Below are 17,685 nucleotides of genomic sequence, written 5' to 3'. Positions count from 1 at the left end.
AGGTAAACAAAAACACACCAGTCTCCTAACCTGAGAATGAGGTTTCATCTCTTAAAGTCCCCCTAAAACTTTTTTTATTTTCTTTAAACGTCCCCAGTGGGGTTTTAATTAGGACTGTGACGTTTTTAACTAAAATTCCACATCTTGAATGTCTTAAAAAGCATTTTTTTCCTGTTGATCTGAAGCCTTTTTTTTTAAATCCCTCTGTCAATCACAAAATAACGAAAGCTAACATCGGTCTGGCCTTTCACTGAATAACAATCCTTTACAGCACAGAAGTGGGACGTTATATTATCTTCTCCGGTCTCTACAGCTGCATCCGGGTTAGCTAGCTTCTGTGAGGTATGAAAGTTTCAGGAATTCAAACAGTTTTCAGCGACTTAAAATTAGAAATACTCAGAAGTGCAAACATGAAATGATTTCTTATTATATTTTTTCTCTTTAAGAAGAAAAATGCCACACATACATGTTAAAAACTCAAATAACATGATTTTCATAGGAGGAAGACTTCAAACAGCTTCTTCCTAGAAGCATATAAAGCAGCTCTCTTACTACTGTATCTCAGAATAAAGAAGCTGAAATGTTCCTTTATATTAAATGATCAACAAAGTCTGGTTGACTACTTGTTTAATACTTCCATGTTCTAAACTGAATGAGACTCCACACAGATATTCTTGGAAATGGTTCAGTTTTGATTTTTAAGCTGGTTATAGATTTGTGTTAAACATGTGAATAAACAAGATAAAAAAATACCCCAGAAACTATGTCTGAATTTTAATGATATGTTTACACCATTTCAACAGGAGACACGAAGGCCTGCCTTTAACAGAAAGCATGACACAGCACTTTTCCACGGTGATGCTCATGATGAGGTATGTGCTTTCTTCAAACTATGAGACTGTGATACTACATGGGATAAGCCTATAACTAAAGAGTTTGACATGAACAGACTGACCACAGCAGCTTAAAAAAAGAAGCTGACATCATTTCTGACAACATGGAGAAAGCATCCAAATTTGTTCATACATGTAGGACTGAGAGGAACCGAAGTGAAGACACCACACTTGTTTACAGCTTTCTGTGTAAGATAAGTAAACTTAAAAAAATAGTTGTTGCAACTCCACACCATGAATGAGACATGCTTTGTATGGGCTGCACTAACAACCAACTTCTCTGCAGCCTTTACAGGACTCTCTCATCTAATCTGTTATGCTATGTTCACACCACCCTTATCAACAGGTGTTCAAGCCATCCCTTCTCATGAAAAGTCTATAAGTATATGCAAGTATTTGATCGTTTTGGGCTTCTGTGTTCAATATTACCGCATTCACACATTGAAACGCACATTTTTAAGGCTGTTTTCAGGCTCTACAAAACGTGCAACCATTGAACTCTAAGCATTAAACCAGGTCAAATGACTACTCATCAAGGATTCACACAAATGCCAATCGTTTGATCATGTAGGAGAAGTTAAAGACTGTTGTTTGAGTCCAGCTGGGACCCCAAGTATTTCATAGATAATAGAGCTGTGAAAGAAAAAGACGAGGGCAAGATTCATGAGATTTTTCCTGCTACGACATTTGACATCAAGCTTAAACTGTGAGTACATGCAGTATTCTCGGGTCGTGACAGTCCAGTGTGAACACCATTTGCTAAAAACGCGTTCAAGAACCCGCGTTCTTGAACATGCGTCACGTCTGTAGTGAATGTAGCCTTAGTGTTTGGTGCTCGGTGTAATGTATCATCTTGTAAAAAGTAACTGGATACATCATCCATAGGAGCCACCTTCACCACGTCTATTGTTGCTAGTTATGGAAACTTGGAAAATCAAGAAACTTCTTGTTATACTAAAACATTGAAAGGGTCCGATCAAATTCAGGTCATAGATGCCACATATGAAGTAAAACTATTTTTATTCAGAAATATTTTCTAACTGTGCTGAACTGTGAAGCATTTAGTAGTGCCTGTGTGATGTGCAGATCATTGTGAGAGGTGAAGCCTACCTTTGCTTATGGATTTCTGTCCATCACAGAAGCTCAGAAGCACCTTAGCCACGCAGATGAAGAAGATCCAGCTCATGTTTTACCAGATGACTTCTGTGTTTACCAACCACTTTGTGAATGTATGTCTCTTTTGAGAGGATGCTCTGCCCAGGATGTCTATAAAGACCAAGTCCTCTGTGACTGTCTCACCCCACCCTCTCTTTACAGTATGAAGTCTCTATTGTACAGCAAAATACTGGTAATCTGTTGACAAGTGTACGAGAAATTATATTCTCTCAGAAAAGTGTTTATGATGAGCAAACTTTACATTTCTTTGAATTGTAATTGATGCATTTGCTGAGATCAATGTAGAAAGCAGATGGAGTTCCCAGAAGAAACCAATCTTTTACAACTTGAAGGATTAGGCCACTCTATTGTTCTTGTAAAAAATTTTATTTTTTATGGAATATTTTACATTATCAGTAAACATGTTTTTTGTTGTTGCCACAAAGGGAGATGAAGGATGAAAGATAAATTCCCAAATCGCTGTTCCCCACGGGTAACCATGGCAGTACCCTTTCTGTTGCCGGTAATTATAACCAACTGTGGCAGACTTTAATGTAAGGCGATGAGGAGTGAGAACTTTCCAGACACTTTTCCGCATCTGCACTCTTCTTTGATGGAGGACTCACAGAATCATCAGCTTTTGAAGTTGGAACATTGAGATTTTACACACTTCAGGAGCCTTTTGAGAAAGAATTCCAAAACTTTGTTTGTCTGAGTGAATATCACAATTTTTTTAAGGAGTAATGGGTGTGAGTGGGCCTGTTTAAACCCTGCAAACTAACTGAAGTCGGTAAACCATTACTACTGGTTAAACGCTCACATTGTTGTACAGGCAACGAGGTGTCTCCAGTCAACTATGCAAAACAAAAGATTCATGACAACAAGAAACACCGTGAGTTTCTACAGTTATTAGCTGATGCTGAGATGGTCCCTAGGTGCAGAGACCATAGAGACATAGCTCCACTTCCCCTCTGGACATTCGTACTGGTACGAGCACACTGCCCAGCTTTAGTGACTCCCTATCATTTACACCCTATGATTAGTTTGAGTGGTTAAAACTAATTAGAAAGAATTCTTAATGTTTGTGGAATCTTTTTTACTCAGAGATCATGGTAAAATGGGTGCTAGATTAGCACTAGTTTTTGCCATTTTGTGCATTCACACTATTTTCATGGTGATTTTAAACTTCCTCACAATTTGCTTATTTCACAGTACATCCCATAATATAAAAGTTCCTCGTCAGAGGCAGTTAAAATACCCTAAAGAGTAGCTCGGCTTTAACCCTTTAACGCCAACAACATCTAAATGACAAACACTCTTTGACATTCTGTAAATCTTCAACCATTCACAAAATCAACGTCCATCAGCTGATTCTGACGTGAAGAAAAGCAGCGTTCCATATCAGCACAAGGCCGTTTTCTCCGCTGGAACTATGTTTATTGTATAATGGGTTTAAAAGTTATGGTAGTCAAAAGTATGTCAACGCTTGAGCTTCTGTGTTTTAATTATTATTGTGCCGTTTTTAACTGAAAAATCTGTTGTTTTCTAGGACATAGTTTCTGCAGAGCAGCGGGAGTACATTAGAAACTCCCCTCTGAGTTGTGGGCGGGACTGTTGGTGTGAAGCAACCCCACCCCCTTTCCCCTCCCCACCACTGACAGCCCCGTTTGTGCACTCCCCTGCTGCTGTGCCTCCAAAGCCACATGTGGCTCTTTTATCCCTTTATTGTTGCTCTTTATCTTTATTGAAAAAAACATACATAAATAAATAAGTTATTTAAGTTTCATAATTTCTGTTTGGATTTTTAACATCTCAGACTAAGCAGAAATTCTGTAGAGATTTTTGTTTTTAATTTATAGTTAGTCCAATAAAAGTTTCCAAATATCGTTTTAATTCGGTAAATTACACTAACGGGGTTAAAGTTTTGAACAAATGCAGTTAAAAATGATTTCGAGTTCTTGGTTTTGAGACTCATATCTTAAAGAAATACACAAAAAGATCATTTTATTCTAAATGTTTTGAGTTTTTTTTTAATAAATAGATTCTACTAAAATGTTTATACCTGAGAGTAAAAGGGGAACAAAATGATGGTGGCACACCAAAATTCTAATGATAAAAGACATAATGTTTGACCTTTTTTGACACAGGATAGGTTTTATTTTGGAAGGAATTAGTGTGTGCTGCTGACAAAAAGTAACAGAAGTTACAGTTAAATATATATATACTGTATATATACATATATATATATAGAGAGAGAGAGAGACTGTTGTAATTTATTTATTTTATTTAATTTATTTATTGTAATATTTAAGTTACATTTATAAATCAATGTTTAACTGAGAAAAAGCTAAATATGGTACATTTTTTAACGATAATGTGAAACTTCGTGGCTCTTGTTGGGTTCTGGTCTGTAAGAAACTAGACCAAACGGCTCTTAGAGTTACAGGTTGCAGAACCCTGATCCAGTCATATAGCTCATCCAGATTCCAGCTCAGACAAGGAAAACAAAGACATTCATGGATCTATTTGTCTGTAAGTGGATATATCAGAATGGAGCACAGCAAGGAGTCCACTGATTGTATTTTCTGTCATAAAGCTCTTTTTCAAACTTTATTTTTCATCTGCTCCTGATTCACCATGATTTGAATAAAGAAATACTTAGAAATGTAGTTCTTTAGCTTAATTTTCTTATAAATCCCCCCCATTGTTGGGAAAAAGGCCTCAAGAACACATTAAAATCACCATTTTAGGGGGGCAGGTCTTTAAAATAATATTAAACATGTGGGAGAAAAAAAGTTGTTATGTAAAAAGGAGTTTAAAAAAGTAGTGAGAAAACCCAAAACCCTCTGAAATGTATTACATTAATTCAATAATAATAATATAAAATTGTTTAAAATAAATATATAGATATTGAAACAAAAAAACATCTACCTGTTAAGCAAAAAAGTTACCTTTTGTGATTAGAAACAATATAAAAATCACAGTTCTAATCTTAAATAGTTTACAGATTTGTAAAACGTTACAAATAAAGAGAAAATTGGATGTTTCCTTTGTAAAATTGGACTGTCCCTTTAAATTAACCCTGTTGCTAAGTCACCAGCTAGCTCCGCCCCCGGCTCCTCAATCAGCCTATTAAAAAACAGTGCACTTGACGAGCGCTCTTTGCGATGACCTCATCCCTGGTGTGGGATGACGTCAAATTCAAGATGGATGGAATCACGACGAACACGCAGAAATCTTGCACAACAGTGAAAAAAGTCTAATCTGCGTGGAGGCAGGACACTGTTCACGAGCGCGCGGGTGAGTGTGTGATCACCAGCAAACTTCATGTGGACCGAAGCGGGTAGGAAGGGCAGAACAGAGTTGGTTCTGAGCTGCTGAGGGAAGCCTTTTCCTTTCCCCCTGACGTAACTCGATTGTGTCGCTGAAAACCTGTCCAGCCACAGCCGGATCCGCCGCGGGCGGGCGGGCGCGCGCGGTCTGCTTGCCCGTCCTCCGAACAGCGGCGGTTCCGTCCGTCCTTTATCCACTCTGCTAGCTTTGGGTTTTGACGGCGCTCGCTATCATTTGGGGGATTTAGTGGAGCCAACTGAACTTTTCCGCTCCTCGTTCCGTCGAGCCTTGGAGCCTCGGCGGTTCTGTCGCCGTCCTTCGCGCTCTTACAGAACCGTTTCTTTTGCTACAACGAGGTCTCCCCCAAAGTGCTCCGTCTGCGCTGAAACCGAGCCACGTCTTTACGGGTTATCTAACTGCGAAAGCTTCGTTCGGGTTCCGTGTGAAACCACCGAGTCCCTGGTTCCGGTTCCCCCCAGACTTTTACTTCGAGTTTTCATGAAAAGAACACGAAGCGATGCTTAGTTTTAGTAAATAAATGAAGCTTCTTCCCAGAAACATAAAAAGAAAGTGTCAATGCCTTTGACGGAAGTAGCCTGAGTTCCGGTTTAGATTTCCAAAATAAGTGTCAAGAGCGACAGTGTTCGACACTTTTAATACACGATGATGCAGTCGTTTTTCTGTTTAACTAAACACTGTAAACCCCGATTTTCCTAACGTATATTGCTATTTTTATTTTTAAATGGCTAATTTTAAAGTACTTTGTCCTTTTCCGCTCTCTACTTGTTTTTCACGGTTTATTAATAGTATTTTTCCCATATTAAAAGGAATCAGGTTGTATATTTAGTAAAAGAGCATTTTTAATTGGAAAATAAACAAGTTAAATAACATTTAGATGCTCTAATTGAAATTGAACCATTCGGTTATTTCTCAGCAAACAAGAACTCTATGTGCTCTTCAACAGGACTGCATCAGTAGATGAGGAAAACACATTTGTTGTATTTATTTTTGAATACTGGGATTAATGTGAGTTGTGTGGACTCAACTTTTAACTTAGTGGAGTAAATATACTTTTTATAGTTTGCAGCTAACTTGAATATTATACAGTGGGAGATGACCGTGTTCCCCTGGGTGTGGGGGAGGGAGGTTAATTATAATTATGCTGTTTTTGCAAAGATGAAAAAACCTTGTTTTTTTTAGGACATAGTTACCTTTTCATCCAGAGCAGCAGGAGTTCATTTGAAGTTTGCCTCTGAGTTGTAAGCAGTCGAGCAACCCCGCTCCCCCTTCCCCTCGCCATTGTAGAACAGAACAGAACAGAACAGGAGCTTGTGGCCCGACAAGCATAATCTCTACATAACATGTATGATATTTTTCAAACAGCATTTTTTCATCTTCTCCTGAATCATAAAGATTTGAATAAATACCCGGTACTCAGAAATGCAGTTTTAAGCTTAAATGTCTATCATCAGAAAAATGCCACAATAACATTTTGAAAACACAACTGGGGTCTTTAACCTTCACCAGAGGTGGGCATTTCCTGGTGTCCTGCCCCACTTGTGTCTGAGTACCTGGATCAGGTGTGTCCAGCCAATTGGATCGTGCCAGAGCAGTTTGTTTGAAAAGAAGCAGGAATGTGGACCTCAGTGCCTCACTACCCTACCGATACCAACATCGAACAGCAAAAATAATTTCTTTCAAAGCCTTGGTTTTCTTTATTGGTATTTTATTATAGGCATCACATTGCAAATGTAATACGTTTTGGATCATTGTTTTGAACATGCAAACACTGTACATGTCATTTTGAATGTACAGTGTACCCTCATTCATCACTGGAATTGTATTCTAAAAAGAACTTGCTATAGGTGAAATCCACCATGTAGTCATCTTTATTTTTACAATCATCATTTGTTTGTTAAAACTCCTCACTACACACTTTATGCACTTTTCTCAGACAGACATAAACATTTTCACACTTTACTCTCTTGTTTCAAACTTCAAACCTTCATAAAAAATCCAGAATTATAGAATGAAAACACAAATCTGCTTGTCATCTAAGATTTATGTAGACCTGTCAACATAAAGGCATTCTGTACAGGAGACATGGAATAGAGATGATTATAGTCTACAGCCAATCAGGATGCAGAACACAACTTACTACAAAAAATTTTTTTTTTTTTAAAGCACGGAAAATTGAACTGAAATATCTGAGAGCACAAAAGTCAAACCGCATTTAAGCATTTTTGACTTTAAAAATATCTTCAGACCAGGATTGCACATGCTTTTGTTGAAGGAATTTCTAAAAAGGACATAAAGCAGGACAGTTTTAAGGAGATTGATCGTTTGTGAAAAATGAATGTTTTAAGTCCATGTATTTATCAACTTTCCTTTGTGTATCCCTGTAGTATAACATGCACTTCTGTTCTTTTTTTCAGCCATGGAGAGCCTTGTTCATTATAGTAATCCCTGCCACGCCCTCTCAATGCTGGGAGTTCTCAATGAACAGCGTCTGCAGGGCCAAATGTGTGACGTGGTACTGGTCGTAGCAGACCAAAGGTACCAGGCCCATAAGAGTGTTCTCGCTGGCAGCAGTGAGTATTTCCAGTCTCTTTTCACAAGGATGGACGCGGACTCTCTGAAAGTTGTAAACCTGGACTTCTGTGAGCCTGACGCCTTTGAAATAGTTCTTAACTACATTTACTCCTCTTCACTGTTTGTGGACAAGGGCAGCCTGGCAGCCATTCAAGAGCTCGGCTACAGTCTCGGTATCCCTTTTCTCACAAACATTACGTCCATAAGGCCACATGCATCCTACTGCGTGTCTCGGAAAAGGCTCTCGTTCTCAGAGGGAGAGGAGAACGATGTCCATACGAGGAGCGTCATTGTGTGTCGAGTCCAAAACGACACGACCCATCCCTCTCATTTAAATCATCAGGGAAAATCATCAGAGAAGTCGTTGTCTCTCCACTCTTCTGACGAACCAACGCAGCCTGGATCTGAACGCAATTCACACCAACCAACCAGAAGCTTTGACTCTGCCAGGAAATCCTCCGATCAGAGTAACCAGTCTGAGAGGAGGTCCAGCTGTCCATCCGCTGCCATCTTGAAAGGGAACTCTGCCCATATTTCACCTGTGAGGCCTCCACTGACATCATCTGTGTCTTTCAGTGGTGCTGAAGTGTCGCACATCAGGATGGAGTCTGGCATGGAGCAGGAGGCAAAAGAGGAGAAACCGGAGCCCCGTTATCAGGATAAAGGTCCTTGTCTCAGCCAAGCCAACGAGCTGAGCCACTCGATAGACCGGAGTGGGCCATTGATAAAAAGCCTTCTCCGGCGATCACTGTCCATGGACAGCCCTGTTCCCGTCTTCTCGCCCACGTTGGAGCTCAAGGAGATACAAAACCGAGAACAATCCGTGGTAAAGATGGCGTCAAAATCAACTGGATTGGAGACATATTCACACAACGGCAACTCAACTAGAGTATCCCCTCTGGTTCTCAGGTCAAAGCACCCCAGCAGGTATGACAAAGAAACCCAAGTAGAAGAAGATATTGGTGTGAAAGCCGAGCCCAGCAGTCCTCTGCCTGACCCTATGGACATTGTTCGGATCACAGTTGGAGATTCTTTGCCAGTCAGTCTCAGAGACATACAAACAAGTTATGATCAGAGCGTCAGAGCTGACTTCCCTCCTTTAAAACGAAGAGACCGGCCGGACAACAGAAGGTACCCTTTCAAGAAAGGCAAACTCTTCAAAGATCATGCTCTTGAAGTAAACATGCCAAGGACGGCACCTCAGCACGCCAGCGCCGACTCCAGCGAGGGCGGCACAGAACCACTTCAGAACAAAATTTTCAAATGCTGGAATTGTTTGAAGGTGTTCCGGTCGAGTGCTGGACTGCATCGCCATGTAAACATGTACCACAATCCGGAAAAGCCTTACGCTTGTGACATCTGCCACAAACGTTTCCATACCAACTTCAAAGTGTGGACTCACTGCCAGACCCAGCACGGCGTAGTACAAAACCCAGCTTCCTCCTCCAGCTCCACCGTTTTGGACGAGAAGTTTCAGAAGAAGTTGATAGATATAGTGCGAGAAAGAGAAATTAAAAAGGCTTTGCTGTGGAAGCTGAAGAGGAACAAACAAGGTTTGCAGTCTCCTTCATTTACAAAGAAGAGATCTAGGTCCAGCTTTATATGTCCCTACTGTGGGAAAGCTTTCGCCTTCCAGTCTCAGTACAGGCAGCATTTACGAACGCATCCTGCTGAGAAGGCTGACCAGGACTCCGGGAGCCAGAGGATCTTCTACCAGGAAGAGATCAATCAACAAAACCCTCCAGAAACCGGTGATTACTCCTGCAGGCTGTGCAACATGAAGCTGCTGTCCCTGGTAGAGCAGGGGGACCACGAGAGGGGCTGCCGACACGCAACCGTGTGCCCCTACTGTGGACTCCGGTTTTCAAATCCAATCGTCAAGAAGGATCACGAGACACATTGTAAGTACAAGAAGCTGACATGCCTGGAGTGCATGCGAACCTTCAAATCTTCCTTTAGCATTTGGCGCCACCAGGTGGAAGTCCACAATCACAACATGATGACTGTTAGAGACCAGATTCAGTTGAAGCAACAAGAAGAAAGTGAAGAGGCTCCTGAAATGCTCAAAGAGGAAAAATACTGCACTGAGCCTGCAGTAACTGGAACGTTTCCAGAGAACATCACGTATGACTCCTCAGGTCCACCTATGTATGACTCGGAAGATTCCTCCCCTTATGTGCCTGAGGATCTGAGCATGGGCCACCATGGAAAGTTGGTGGTGAAAGAGGAGCCGTTGGAGGAGTCTGTGAATGAGAGAAACAGCACCGAGGCAGCCAAAGCCAGAGCTGAGGAGGTTGGCGTGTGGCCGTGTGAAAAATGTGGCAGCCTTTTCAGCTCTCGCAGAGACCTGGAGCGGCACCAGGAACTGCTGTGCCACATCAAACCCTTCATCTGCCACATCTGCAACAAAGCTTTCCGTACCAACTTCCGCCTCTGGAGCCACTTCCAGTCCCACATGTCAACTGGCAGCGAACCTGGATCCGGCGAAATGGAACGCCGTGCCCCTTCTCAGTCTCCCTCCCCACCCCTGACCCCTCAGGCCACCGAGCGCCCCTCCTCACAAGCCTCTGTGCTCAAATCCGCAACGGCGCTTGCAGCCGCCGCTGAGGGATCCAGCAGCCCTGAAGCCTGCAGTTCAGCACCAACCACAGCGAAAAGGAGCGAACTTGAAGGCAGCAGTCCCACCCCCTTGTCTAGATCAAACAGCATAGAGAATCCAAGCGGCAACCACGAGTCCGACACACTCTTTTACCACGCCCCGTCACTGTCAGCCTTGACCTTTAAGAGGCAGTACATGTGTAAGCTCTGCCACAGGACCTTCAAGACGGCCTTCAGCCTGTGGAGCCACGAGCAGAGCCACAGCCACGTGTAGACACGGCTTCACACCTTGGCCTTCAGAGGGTTCCCTTTGAATGTACAGATCCGACGCTTTGCCTACAATGACATATTTCAAAGTTGCCATGTTTGGTGGAGGTGTTACCATGAATGTGCAATCAACTGTCCCACCCCTCTGGGTGTTTCTTCCCCCACGATCTATAGGACTGAACCTGTTCTCCACCACCACTTATCTATGGGACTTCAGGTGTACAGAGTGTGATTTACAAGTGCACACACCGCTCAACGCTTAGAATAGTGCTTTAAGGATGAAACTCTGCAGTACAGGAAAGAATGTCACTTTTACATTTACTAGAGATCTATCTATATCAAATGACTCAAATGCACTTTGTTTAGAGGTTTGATTCCTATGTGTTGACATGTGACCACCTGTTGTTTGGATCAGTTTACGTGCTGTAAGTTCTGTTCATTTTGAGTTTAAAGGAGAGATGTGCCCATCATTAAATATTTTAAATGAAATCGAATGATCATTTCAGTTAAGGACTGCTTTTATTATACTGATTTATTGTAACCCTTTTGCCATAATCCAGTACTCTGCAGAAGTCACCCCTCATTTTTTATTATTTAGTTTCTGCTTTAATTGAAGTGGAGCAACTTATTTTAGGATTTCTGAAAGACATTTAGAGTTTTGTTTGACCTCGACTGTTTTTTTCCCCTCCAGTCCTCATGTCTACCTACCTCCAAAAGATTCACGTTTTTCTTAAATCTTCCTTTTTCTGTCAAAGCTAGTTTGTTTTGTTTGATTTTGATGCTTGAATTGGTTTCAGTGAGAAGAGGCTATACAACCAAGCAAAAATATTTTGATAAAACAAACGATATTCAAAGAGATTTTCTTGTTTAAGAGTATAGAAAATGAGGGGTGACTGGAACACTCGCAAAGTGCTGCACATGAACTACAAAATGAAATGATCCATCTTTTAGCCTGATGTTAATGGAGATGTCATTTGGTGGACATGCCTGTTAGGGTCGTTCTCCAATGGCACATTTTACATTTCCAATATTCCTGTTCCTCATCTATTTTGAAAGGAACCAGCGACCTCTGCGAGGCCGTTGTTGAACAAGCCCTCCAAAGGCTGAACTTGTCATATTTCAGCTCATTTAAAGTTATAGTTAAGCATATTTAACACCGAAGGCCTTATGCAAGTTTAGAAATAATCTTTTCCAGAAATGACTTGTAAGCACAACAGTTTTTGACTCAGGCATTTAGAAGGTTCAGAACAGGAGCAAGCATAAAAAAGCAATCTGTTTTTGTGAGTGTGAAAAGTGATGAATATTTTGTTTTATGGAAAGTGATGATAAAAGTTGTTTTGGCGATATTGCAGTTACAGGTATGTACATCTACCTAATGGATTACATCTTTTGTTGTCAAATATTTTGCTACTGTATGGTAACAAACTGGAGCGCTGCACTCAGACTAAAGTACTCCAAGATTAGAGCAAAGCAAGTTCCATAGTGATGTTGAGTTCTTTGCAGTAATAGTGCTCTTCTGCTGTTGTGAGAACAGTTTTCTGAACGTTTTCTCTGACGTGTTTAGACTCGTGTACACGGAAGTGTTTGTATTCTTGATTTTGTACCAGGTTTGTTAGTAAAGAAGAGTTTTATCTTTTTATAATTGCTGTGCTCTCACTGAAATGATGTTATTTGTATCAGCAGTGGATGCATTATTGTTGCTTTTGGAGAATTGCAGCTCTTTTGTGTTTGAGTTTTCTACATTTTTTTGTGCTTTACTTCTTTAATAAATAATGACAAAAGATTGCTTAAACACACATTTGAGTGTCTTTCTTCAAAGACTGACCTCATTTCAGATTATAGAAGAAACTTTAAAAAGGCAAAATACTCAAGTTAACAAGAGTTATCTTTTTTTCAATCAAAACTAGGATATCTAGTGTGGGACTATATTCCAACAACCAGGTAGAAAATGTACGAAGTTCTGTTTAATTCATTTTTAAATTTATTTTGGATCAATCATTGGATCAATCGACCCTGTGATGTATTTTTGAGTTTGTTAAAAGGAGAAATTGGTATTCAAGACAAAGAAAAGTTGTATTCAAAAGAGACATTTTAAATGTAAAACTAATTGTATTCATATTTTTATGCAAAGTTGTGCACAAAATATAAATGTATGCACAACTTTGTATTTATGAATACAAATTTGTCTTTGTGAATACAGAATATTCTTTATGAATAGGTTTCTTTTTAAAAGTTAACTTACCCCATAATTGCAGTCCTAACAAAGCAAGGTGTTCTTCAAGTGTTCACAGTTATGTCCTCATTCACTACTGACCCCTAGTGGTCCTTCAAAGTACCCAATAGTACCCAGTATTGATCAAAATAACAGTTATATTTGGAAACGCATTTTAATCCGTATTCCCCCTTCTTTTGCTTTAATATGAATGACTTATTTTAAAATATGTATAAATAATGTGTGACAAATGTGAAAACACATTTGAATGTGTTTTTTTTACTTTTTATTACAAACTTGAATTTTTTATTTTAAAAAATAAATATATGACAAACATGAAAACAGTTTTTATTATATTTTAATCAGGTTTTTTCCCCTTTATTACAAAGTATATGCATTTTATTTTAAAACAGAAGTAAATAAATGATAAGGAAACACCTTTAAGTTTGAAAAATGCTTTAAATTCATTTTTAAATATGTGTCGTATTTATTTGTTTCTATATGTGAGTTTAGATAAAATTAAATAAATGAAAGTTAGGGATGCAAAATTATACTCTTACACAGTGCATTGGTTCATTGCTTGTAATGCATCTCTTAATTTGATCACGAGCAAAAAAGGCTTGTTCTTAATTATGTCCTTTGAAGCTCCTTCGGGTCATGTACGACTTCAGTGGGGTCAAACTCATTTTAGACTGGTTAATTTGTAGAAGAATCATATCCCAAACAGGTTTTAGAGATTCAATTATACTGTACGTGTGTATATATATATATATGTATATACACACACATACACACACTCATAACAAAAATTAAAGGAGCCCTTTGAAGAAACACATTAGACACATCAGATCTCAATATGAAGTTGGATATCTATACAAATAACGACAGGGCAGTGTCTTAGGAACAAAAGGATGCCAAGTCTTTTAATGGAAATAAAAGTTTTCAGTCTACAGAGGCTCAATTGTGTAGACACCATCAAATCAGAGTGAAATGAAGATGTGGCAGACTAGTCCGTTTTTTCCTAAACTTAATTTCTGCAACTCAAAATGCTTTTCAGTATCTTGTGTGGCCCCCACCAGCTTGTATGCATGCTTGACAACGTGGCGGCATGCTCCTAATGAGACGACGGATGGTGTCTTGTGGCATTTCCTCCCAGATCTGTGAGGGCATCCCTGAGCTGTTGTACAGTCTGAGGAGCAACCTGGCGGCACCTAATGGACCCAAACATAATGTCCCAGAGATGTTCTATTGGGTTTAAGTCAGGGGATGGTGAAGGCCATTCAATTGTTTCAATTCCTTCATCCTCCAGGTACTGCCTGCATACTCTTGACACGTGAGGCCGGGCATTGTCGTGCATTAGGAGGAAACCAGGACCTACTGCACCAGCGTAGGGTCTGACAATGGGTTCAAGGATTTCATCCGGATACCTTATGGCAGCCAGAGCACCATTTCCTAGGCAGTAGAGGTCTGTGCGTCCCTCCATGGATATGCCTCCCCAGACCATCACTGACCCACCACCAAACCTGTCATGTTGAACCACGTTGCAGGCAGCATAACATTCTCCTTGTCTTCTCCAGACTCTTTCACGTCTATCACAGGTGCTCAGGGTGAACCTGCTCTCGTCTGTGAAAAGTACAGGGCGCCAGTGGTGGACTTGCCAATTCTGGTGTTCTTGAGCAAATGCCAGTGGAGCTCCACGGTGCTGGGCAGTGAGCACAGGGCCCACTACAGGACGTGGGGCCCTCAGGCCACCTTCATGAAGTCTGTTCCTGATTGTTTGGGTAGAGACATTCACACCAGATCAATATTTGCCAAACTTTTGATGTGAGGGAGTGAAGCTTTCAGAAGGCACCTGTGGGGGTGATTGGAGTCCACTGGAAGAAGGGTGGTGGTTCCTCAGTTTGCAGAGGTAAGACCAGGTTAAACAAACACTGTAAAGAGCAGTGAATGTGGCTGTTAGTGTCTAGCATGCTAACCAGGCCTGTTTCCAGTTTGATCAACTATCATGAGACTCACAATGTTTGTTCACAAACACCCACTGATGAGTTTGGTGCCTCTCGCTTTAATGCTTCAGGACTTTGTGAAAACATGCTCACTAACTACACTCTTAGACGACTCCTTTTTGGTGCTTGCGGCGCCAAGCGTTAATGTAGGAACTTAAAACTTTGTACAAAAGTTAGGTGAGTTGTTTCAATCATTACTTTGTAAGTTTGATGATTCTAGATTTAAAACTTTTGCCGTTTTTTTTTTTCTAAGATGGAGCTACACTTAACCGCAGGCTACTGCCTGAAAACACTCTTTTAGAAGCCTGCAAAGCTAAATCTAAATTTATTTTCTTCAAACTTGGTACACTTGTTAAGGGCAAGGTTCTGGTCACTAATTGTTTATTTGGTGGCTGCAGCTTTAATAGTCTGGGGGTTATTAGTGAAACAGAACAACGCTCAGTAAGCCTGAGGCCTACAGCCAGAAAACCCTCTTTTGGGGGACTGCAAAACCAAATGTTACTATAGATGCTTGAAAATGAATAAAAGTAATGTTAATAAATACTTTTCTAATAGATGTGGCATTTAAACATGGGTAATTCACAGTTTTTAAAGTGTTGCTATTTCTGCTCAATTTCAGTGAATCTGTGTTGCTGTTTTCCTCATGCAACACCTGGGTGAAGGTGTGCTAAATGCAGCACGCCACACTGACCCTGACTGGAAACATGGGAGTGAACTTAGGAAATGTTTGTTTTAATTTGGAAAACAGCAAAGTGGAAATCCTGTTCCTCACTTTGTGTTAGGTCACATTCACCTGGAAGACGAGAGAGGAAAGTTGTTTCCTTCTCAGCAGCACGTTCTGCAAACACCAGGCTTGATCTGATCTGGTTCACTCTCAGAACACGGCTTGAAAATATGTTGTCTTAAACAAGAAAGACTGTTAACATTTATGGATTTAATGTACAATGATTTACAGAGGCAACATTTGGAATAGAAATCTTCACCAAACCTGTACTCTTCAGAGACAGTCTGGTGGAAAATAAAACAGAATCTGTGATTTACAGAAACACAGATGTTTGGGATGTCACAGCGCCAGCGTGTCTTTGATCAGTCTCCTCATGGTGGTGCTCACAGACGTTCCCAGTGAATCTGTGATCTGGTAGCTGATTTTGTACAGATATGGCTGGACGTCTTTGAGGCTGGTGTCAAAAACATTGTCCACCTCAGACTGCGTGGGCATTTTGGGCAGATATTCGTTGCGGTTTATGACCTCGACCACGTTGATGACCTTCTCCCCCAGCTTCTCTCCCACTTTCTCTCTGCAGATCTGCCTCTCCTGCTCGTTGGCCAGGTTGACGACGTTGACTTTGATGGTCCACACCTCCCACGGGATGCACTCATCTGAGAAGGGCCAGCGGGACTTCTTCTTCTGGTAAAACTCCAGAGAGATCTGACCCATGCCGTCACTACCGGAGTTGTTCAGGGCATCCTGTGGGGGGAGCAGACGTGGGGTCAGACTCACGCGCCTCCTCTCATGCGACAGTCGGAGCGAACATTTACCTTAAACTCGCAGACAGCCTTCCTGATTACCCTGTCCAGCTCCTCAGATGACACCCTGACGAAGGTGAAGTCGATGAAATCGCAGTCGCTGTCTGCTGTTCCCACGGTACCGATGGAGTACGTGCCCTCCTTTTTGTAGTGGAATTTCCCGGTGCTGCGGTGCAGCAGGATGGTGTGCAGCAGCGCCAGCATCGCTTCATCGACCTGCCGCGCCTCCACGGTCACCTCGAGAACCTCCGAGCGGCAATTCATGATTTATTTCCCTGAACGACCAGCAATCCGAGAGAAGGATGCTAGCTTCTACGAGCAACCTCTGTCACGGAAATGACGTCACGTAGTTTGTTTACCAACACAAGAGACACGAAATTATTATTTTTAAAAAAAAATGTATATACATTTTTACTCATATTTCCCCCGCTGTAATTATTCTGTGTTGGGATATTATTATTTTTGCAGTCATTGCTTTGTTTTGGATGTATTTGTCTAACTGTTCTGTAAATTTGATTTGTTCAATAAAGTTTTCTTTAAAAAACAAACAAACGAGGAGACGCCTAAAAAATAGCATAAAACAATATATTAAAGCTTTTACCAAAGTAATGTTGGGGTACCATCATCTTGGGGTTAATACAATGCTTCGTACGTTGATATATAGAATCCGAAGTTAGTTAAATATTAAAACTAACTTAAAAAAAAATCCTAGTCCTATCTACGGAAAGTCCCTTAGCTCAAAATACCCGTTGACAGCAGACCATAGACTGTATAAGTAAGACTTATACAGTTCGTACCATAGACTGTATATAAAAAAAGAGGAGACTCTCTATAAATAATAAGTTCGTACTTATACAGTTAATGCAGCAGACGTAAATCCACGCTAAAGAATTAAGAAAAAGTTGAATGCATCTTGTTTGTAACTTTGTAATGTTTTTATTAATTTTTGTAAGGTTACTTTTTGCATTTTCTTCTTTAGTATTTTAGTAACTTAAACTTCTGAAACCAAAACACTTACACCACTTTAACAAACGGATTTCAATTATTTATCGTATTATATTGTTGATGCCATTAAATGACAAGAAAATATTTATTTGCAACGGAC

The 17,685-nt window shown here is 40.5% G+C and overlaps 2 protein-coding genes across 3 annotated transcripts; one reads left to right on the top strand and one right to left on the bottom strand.

Annotated features, from left to right (window-relative positions):
* Positions 1–785: 785 nt before the first annotated feature.
* On the top strand, positions 786–12,630 carry zbtb21 (zinc finger and BTB domain containing 21). Of its 2 annotated transcripts, none has more exons than XM_024265881.2 (2): positions 786–872; positions 7,817–12,630. In XM_024265881.2, exon 2 carries the CDS (start codon positions 7,819–7,821, stop codon positions 10,843–10,845), a length of 3,027 nt encoding a protein of 1,008 aa, XP_024121649.1. In that variant the 5' UTR covers positions 786–872; positions 7,817–7,818; the 3' UTR covers positions 10,846–12,630. The 2 variants fall into 2 exon arrangements, with proteins under 2 accessions (XP_024121649.1, XP_024121648.1); XM_024265880.2 differs by lacking the exon at positions 786–872 and adding an exon at positions 5,190–5,348.
* A 3,337-nt stretch (positions 12,631–15,967) lies between these two features.
* On the bottom strand, positions 15,968–16,917 carry atg101 (autophagy related 101). The gene is made up of 2 exons (XM_024265878.2): positions 16,593–16,917; positions 15,968–16,521 (listed from the first exon to the last, which is right to left on the bottom strand). The coding sequence occupies exons 1-2, from the start codon at positions 16,842–16,844 to the stop codon at positions 16,117–16,119; spliced, it is 657 nt and encodes a 218-aa protein (XP_024121646.1). The 5' UTR covers positions 16,845–16,917; the 3' UTR covers positions 15,968–16,116.
* Between the last annotated feature and the right edge of the window lie 768 nt (positions 16,918–17,685).

Source organism: Oryzias melastigma, linkage group LG14 (assembly GCF_002922805.2).
Source record: "Oryzias melastigma strain HK-1 linkage group LG14, ASM292280v2, whole genome shotgun sequence".
Lineage (NCBI taxonomy): Eukaryota > Metazoa > Chordata > Actinopteri > Beloniformes > Adrianichthyidae > Oryzias > Oryzias melastigma.
The sequence above is the reverse complement of the archived record's forward strand: the minus strand, read 5'-3'. Positions and strand labels throughout refer to the sequence as shown.